The 7242-nt window shown below is 41.6% G+C and overlaps 1 protein-coding gene across 1 annotated transcript; it reads left to right on the plus strand.

The window, feature by feature from the left end:
* The first annotated feature begins 944 nt into the window (after positions 1 to 944).
* Positions 945 to 5651, plus strand: LOC102283463 (mamu class II histocompatibility antigen, DR alpha chain). The gene is made up of 5 exons (XM_005910872.3): positions 945 to 1111; positions 3127 to 3372; positions 3805 to 4086; positions 4377 to 4542; positions 5237 to 5651. The coding sequence occupies exons 1-4, from the start codon at positions 1033 to 1035 to the stop codon at positions 4529 to 4531; spliced, it is 762 nt and encodes a 253-aa protein (XP_005910934.1). The 5' UTR covers positions 945 to 1032; the 3' UTR covers positions 4532 to 4542; positions 5237 to 5651.
* The last annotated feature ends 1591 nt before the right edge of the window (positions 5652 to 7242 follow it).

The following is a 7242-nucleotide window of genomic DNA, read 5'->3' on the forward strand; positions in this document are numbered from 1 at the left end:
CAAAAACATGAAGGTCTATCAACATGACATAACTTTCTGTACTCTCAATGGTGAGCATCAAAATAAATTCTTTGAATCAGAACTTTCATCACGAGGAAAGAATGGTAAAGCATTCCTGCAGGTTATTATCTTTAATCTTCCAGTTAAAATAAGCTCTGCCCTGTATATATATTCATCTATCTGAGTCTTCAAAAATAGATGTGTGCCCAACAGTCTTCTCCAATCTCGAGTGATATGTGAGTAATAAGAATTAGGAATAGGCTCTCTCTTTCCTATCTACTGTCTCCAGTAACCACAACCTATGTTCCAAGGTACAGCTTTCCATCTCTCTCCAGCTTTGGGTGTGTTGGAACCCAGTTTCTCCTCCAATGTTCTCTATATACTAAAGAGCCAAGGATCCCAAGCTCTTGGACAGAATTGGCCACCTTGGAGTTTAAGACACTTGAGGAGAATCCTCAAGTAAAAAGTGGCATCTTAAGTGAAGCTCTGTCACTCGGCACTGCCAAGATTCAGGCATTCCTCATAGCCTGACACTGTACCTTGTCTTTATATGATCTGTTGTCCCTTAAATAAATTCCCCAGCTGTCACAGCACAGAACCATGATTTGCCATTAACTCTCACCTTAGGATACTCCCATTGATTCTATTCTCACTAATGTGCTTCAGGTAGATCCCTTTCTAGAACTTGGCTTGAGTTGGAAGAGTCTGTGGATGATTGCCCACTATTCTTGAAAACTCAGTTTTTCATTCTTTTTGTTTGGTTGTGAGTTTGTTTGGTTAATTAAGAAGTTCCTTTTCATTTAAAGCACACAGCTTCTCCTTTCCTGGACCCTTTGCCAGAGTGTTTCCCTTAGCAGCAGCAGTGTCATCTCAAAAGATTTTTCTGATTGGCTGCAGCTCAACTGATTTTAAATTTTTAATCAGTCAGATTCTATGACACCCTACATTCTCTTTTCTCATATTCCTGTCTGTTCTAATCCACCTTGAGCTCTCATCAAGACACTGACTCTCATCGAGACACCGAAGAAGAAAATGGCCATAACCAGGGTCCCAATATTAGGACTTTTCATCACTGTCCTGATCGGCCTACAGGAATCGTGGGCTATTAAAGGTAAGTGCTGAGAGAGTTCAAAACTAGGAATAAATAAGTTCTGAGAGCTTCGGAGAAATGAACTGTGGACATTTGCAAGACAGTCTTTAGAATGAAAGAGAAGTGTGATAGGTGTTATGTGGGTCTAACTCTAGAATTATAATAAATTGTAATTGGAAGAGTTCTCTCCTCACCATGAATTGGAGTAAGTAAAACCAAGAAGTACAACTAAAATTAGAGGAGCAAAATTGAGCTGTGTACTGATTCATGCTATTGACTTTGATATAAACCAAACTTGCAGGGAGATATTTTCTGACAGGCATTAACAAGTTAACTTTCTGTACTTTCATTTTTCATTCCTGGAAAATTAGTAAAAGTTAAAACATCCCTGTAATTTTGTGAGGATTAAATCAGAAAAAATATCAGAATTTCTTGGCACCTGTTCTAAGCTATTTTTACCTTGGTAGCTATTTTTTGGCCTATGAATCCCATCAGCCTATTTGGAGCACAATATTATATTGAAGACCATTATAAAGGAAAGCCATCAAAAAGCAACCATCCACCCAAGGGAGGAGGAAGGGCAGATATGCTGATATGAGTCACATTTAATGGACAGCCTCTTGGGACAGTAACAGCCCCAATTAGAATGGAACTTACAGGGCTCTTTGGTCACTATTGCTTAGTAATATTTCCCAGAGAGTGGAAAAACGAGTAAAAAGTGAAGAATCTGATGTTATTCTCTCCCATCTTCAGAGCAAATATTGTGTGGGTTTATTATGGAAAAATATTCCTCACCTGGAGTGACCCCCAAAGAGGGTGGCAAGGTGGCAGATAGGCTGGAAATAAGTAAAGACTCGTGATGACAGATGTAGGTTTCTATTGCCCAGAAAGAGCCATATATGAGGATGCCTACCATAAAAGATAACTTCCCCTGGAGTGAAAAGAGGAAGTTAGAATGTGTGTGTGTGTGTGTGTGTGTGTGTTTATAGCTGCAAATGCGAAATAAATCCCTACGTTTATCAATGTACAGTTGGAGTTTAAAACCCACCTCTCATTTGCATACACCACAAAGGCAACATACTATTCAATTGTAGCTTTCTTATTTGAAATCAACTATTCCTTTAGTACAGATTATTCTCCCTGTCAACCATAATAGAATGTGTCCCTTAATGACAGTCTAATTTAAAGATCTTTAAGACATAAGGGAATGGTGATGAGGTCAATCCAAATATAATCATCCCCTCAGAGGGATGCAGGATGTGGGTATGGATACAGAAAAGTCAGTGCTCTACAATGCTACAAGGTCTCACACTTAATTATTTGGGTACCATCATCTCCATTCATACATTTCATGGCTCTGGTCCTTAAACACAAAGCTATTTCTGATGCTAAAGTGCTTGCTGTAGTCCTGATGATATACTAAGAAATTACTTAAAACTAGTCTCATTTCATCTTAAAAACAAACCCAGCAAAGAAACAAAACCACAGTACAATATAATAGAAAACCTACATACAAGTAGATAAAGTGATCTACTCAAGATCACTAGGTGGCTGAATGAGAATTTGCGATTTAATTTCATTCCAAGTTCATATACAACTTTTTAAACAGTGTTTCTTCTTAGAGTTGCAGTGCTCTGAGACATGCCCTGGGATTCTGGCTTAAGGAGATTTAATTTCTAAGTCAAGAGTGTGAGGGAACATTTCTCTTATAAGCGCTGCTACTGATTTCTAAAGAGGGAATCATTTCTCAGTCAGTAACATGGATTCAAAAAAAAGCTTCATGAAACTCCGGGTTTTCAGCCCTCATTTCCTTCAGCCCTCACACTGTCCCTTTGCTTCTCCACCCCTAGCTCTGCTCAACACGAATGTCCTCCACGCAGGCCTTGTCTTCCAACTTATCCCTACTCTCCATCACTCCTTCCCACATGGCCCTCTCTTTCTACCACCCCGGCCCACATATGTGCATCTCACATCCTGGGTTCTTCTCCATCTTCCTCTCCTGGTTCCCACCCTGACCCCCTTTCTTGTCTTTTCAGAGAATCATGTGATCATCCAAGCTGAGTTCTATCTGAAACCTGAGGAATCAGCCGAGTTTATGTTTGACTTTGATGGTGATGAGATTTTCCACGTGGATATGGGGAAGAAGGAGACGGTGTGGCGGCTTCCAGAATTTGGACATTTTGCCAGCTTTGAGGCTCAGGGTGCCCTGGCCAATATGGCTGTGATGAAAGCCAACCTGGACATCATGATAAAGCGCTCCAACAACACCCCAAACACCAATGGTACCTCTGCTCCAGTCCTCCTAGACTTGGGAATTGTAGCTTTAAACAGATGCTTGAGCTCTTTGTGTTTTGTTACTGAGACTTTCCCCTCAGGGCCTATTATTGTCGTATGCAAACCCCACATTCTTATGCCACCAGCCCAAGAACTTCAGGAGTTTTCTCCTTTCTTGATGTGCTAAGATCTTGTCTTTGGCAACCACAGTCTGTCATAAAGCCTTTGCCCTGAGTCCATGCTGGGGGAGCCAGGAATGAGGTCCTTGAATATGTTATGCCCAGTACCGGTTCCCTTTTCATGGGGGAGGGAATAACAGCTGGGTATCTGAGACCATGGCATATATTCCCAAGACAGTTTTAGCTGCTATGTCAGCCTCGATGGGACGAAGAGGGGCAGGGCTAAGCAGGGAAGGCTAATTTCTGTTGCTTGTCTCCCAGTTCCTCCAGAAGTGACTCTGCTCCCAAACAAGCCTGTGGAACTGGGAGAGCCCAACACACTCATCTGCTTCATTGACAAGTTCTCCCCACCCGTGATCAGTGTCACATGGCTTCGAAATGGCAAACCTGTCACTGATGGAGTGTCACAGACGGTCTTCCTGCCCAGGAATGACCACCTTTTCCGCAAGTTCCACTACCTCCCCTTCCTGCCCACAACAGAGGATGTCTATGACTGCAAGGTGGAGCACTTGGGTTTGAATGAGCCTCTTCTCAAGCACTGGGGTGAGTACCGTCCTTCAGTCTCCTTTACTTCATTGTTCCTCCTGTGATGCGTGTGTCTGGTCCTTAGGGACCCCGAGGATCTGCTTCACGACTGCTCCAGTTCTGGTTTCTGGTCTTCTCCCATTGCTCTGCTTTCCGCTCTTCTCGTCTATAATTCCCTGACATCGTCCTGTCTTCCTCTCATTTAATTGATGAAAAAAAAAAATTTTGACTAAGTATCATATATTTTGTGCTAAGTGCTGCTCCCTACCACATGCATTTCTTATGTACTCTGACTTATTTTTCCCCAGAGTATGAAGCTCCAGCCCCCCTCCCAGAGACCACAGAGAATGCAGTGTGTGCCCTGGGCCTGATTGTGGCTCTGGTGGGCATCATTGCAGGGACCATCTTCATCATCAAGGGCGTGCGCAAAGCCAACACCGTTGAACGCCGAGGGCCTCTGTGAGGCGCCTGCAGGTGAGTCTGCTGTGGTCAGAGGATGACATCTCTGGAATGATTCAAGCGGAGGAAAAGAGTGAGGAAAAGGACATGCGATGCCTTTAAAGGAAAACCATTCCAAAAGTCATGGCTCCTGATTTATCACAATGGACAGAATCAGACATTGTCATCATCTGATATTCCAAAGCCCTGCATTCCTACACCCCATTCCATACATGTCACCAAAGATCATGCCTTCAGTCTTGGAAACTATCTCCAGTACCCAAAATAGTTGTTTCACATTAAAATAGTGAGTCCAATGATCTGGGAAAGCCAACCTCAAGATTACAACACTTCCTGGCTTTATATTTCCTGAGATAAGACATCAGCTTTGAAGCATTTCCAGAGTGTCACTTTTTGGGGGTTTAGGGTAACTGTATGAAGTGGAAATGTCTTGGAGACCCATGCCTGCTTTTGCCCCTCCGTTCTGGAAAAAAAAAAAAATGGTGTCAGAAGATCTAAGAGAAAATGAAACATGGCCTGCTGCTTCATTCTTTCACGGAAGGTAGGAAATAGCAGTTCATGTTGAAAAGGTTGCATTTATGAGAGGTCACACAAATATTAAGAGACTTTTCCAAAGTCAGGGGTTAAGGAGTAAGAGTAAGGAATCTGAAGATAAGAGCTCAAAATATTCATTTTAAACTCTATAGTAACTATGTGTGTTCTGCTACAGGTAATGGACTTTGTTACAGAGAAGATCAATGAAGATATTTCTGCCTTAATAGCTTTACAAACCTGGCTATTCTCCAATTGTTCACCTCACTGAAGACCACCATGCTTCAGCACTTCCCAGTCCTTTACTTACCCTAAGAGTAAGATGCCTTCCACAATCTCCAGATTCTAATCTCTAGTTATTCCCTGTCTACTGCTCCTTCTTGTATTGGTTTTCCCTCCATTTTCCACTGTCTTCTTATTATCACCATGTAATGCCTTTGGAATGGACCCCATAGGATCCTTTTTTTTCCTGCTACAGAACCTTTGGAAAGTTCTATGGGTGCATCTCTTGTACACTTATTACTTGGAGTTTCTTCTAACTGTGATTGTCATTTTTCTGAATACAGTAAACTTCAAGTGGGTCTCAGGTTGAAGTTTTTGGTGTCTGAGTCAGTTCTTCATGGAGGCTGGGGAATATAGGTGATCCTTTCATCTTCAAAAGTCTAAATGGTGAATGTATCTTATAGGCTTTCTCGTTAATCAGAAATATCCTAGTTCATTAGAACTCTAGTCTCATTCGGAGGATCTGCCAGCAATCCAGTTCTCATGGTCTGGTCCTCATCTGGAAAACACTAGAGTAAGGTTTATTTGTTGAGAGATGACTTAACAACAGGTTCATAGTCTGGTTTGGATTCTTATGCCTCTGAATCAATGAGATATTTGGATCATGAATAGAGTGAATCTCAAACCTTAAGGCAGATTCTGATAATGGAGGACACAGATGGTGGGGAACAGATGGTGGTGGAGTGGTGAGCACAACAGAAGCTCATCCATATACGTAAGAGGGTTGGCATATTAGCACCGTGCATTTTAGGCTTAAGGAAGGATGAGATTGGACACTGAGAATTGGCATTGACTATTTTCTCAACATGCATGTGTGTGTGCTAAGTCTGCTTCAATCATGTCCAACTCTGTGCAACTCCGTGGACTGTAGCCCCCCAGGTTCTTCTGTCCATGGGGATTCTCCAGGCAAGAACACTGAAGTGGGTTGCCATGCCCTCCTTCAGAAGATCTTCCTGACCCAGGGATCAAACCTACGTCTTTTGTCTTTTATGTCTCCTGCATTGGCAGGTGGATTCTTTATCACTAGCACCACCTGAGAAGCCCTTTTCTTAACATGTGGTGGTGGTGGTTTTGTTGCTAAGTTGTGTCCAACTCTTGCAACCCCATGGACAGTAGCCTGCCAGGCTCCTGTGTCCATGGGATTCTCCAGTCAAGATTACTGGAGTGGGTTGCCATTTCCTTCGCCAGGGGATCTTCCCAAATCAGGGATCAAACCCAGATCTCCAGCATTGCAGGCAGACTCTTTACCTTTTTTTAACATAAACTTTATCTTTTCTTAACATAGACTGAAGCTAATTTGTATCACATTGAATTATTATGAAAATAAATAAATAAATAAAAATGCAAGCAAATTTAGATATCATGCTTAGTGATAGTAATATTCCATATATTATAAATTCCACTATTTTTCTTCAAAATTTTAAGAGAAGCAAAACAAAAGCAAGCCAAATCAAGGCAGCATGACCTCAAAAGGATAGCAGAATATGCCATCACAAAATATGCCTCTTTGGCATAAAGATTATTTTGAGCCAATAGGTGATTTTAAATAATAGAACTTAAATTATTTGTTGCCTATAGGAGTCTACTATAGTAAATACTTCTGGTTTAGTAGAAACTCAAATACAAAAAATTAAGCCACTTGGCTAAAAGAGATTAATCCCTCTTCCCATAAAGTATTTTATTTGGTACCAAATGGTTTGGTTCTTCACAGCCCTAATTAGATGCATATTTCAGTCTCTGGATATTTTCCTTCTGATAGTTATCAGTTGTCCCCTGATGAGCTGTGTTCTCTCAAGGGTCTTACAGGTATTCACGGGAACTCTAATGCAGTAATACATCGGAGATCTCATTGTGCTTTGAGAAACAGGAACATGAACAATAGGATGAACAGCAGAAAAAACT

This window comes from Bos mutus, chromosome 23, assembly GCF_027580195.1.
Source record: "Bos mutus isolate GX-2022 chromosome 23, NWIPB_WYAK_1.1, whole genome shotgun sequence".
Taxonomy (NCBI): Eukaryota; Metazoa; Chordata; class Mammalia; order Artiodactyla; family Bovidae; genus Bos; species Bos mutus.

Bases quoted from the DNA above. Each gene is read 5' to 3' on its own strand.
- LOC102283463 (XM_005910872.3), top strand. From the start codon at position 1,033: ATGGCCATAACCAGGGTCCCAATATTAGGACTTTTCATCACTGTCCTG. The intron at 1,112-3,126 runs GTAAGTGCTGAG...TTGTCTTTTCAG, and splicing joins GGAATCGTGGGCTATTAAAG to AGAATCATGTGATCATCCAA. The intron at 4,087-4,376 runs GTGAGTACCGTC...ATTTTTCCCCAG, and splicing joins GCCTCTTCTCAAGCACTGGG to AGTATGAAGCTCCAGCCCCC.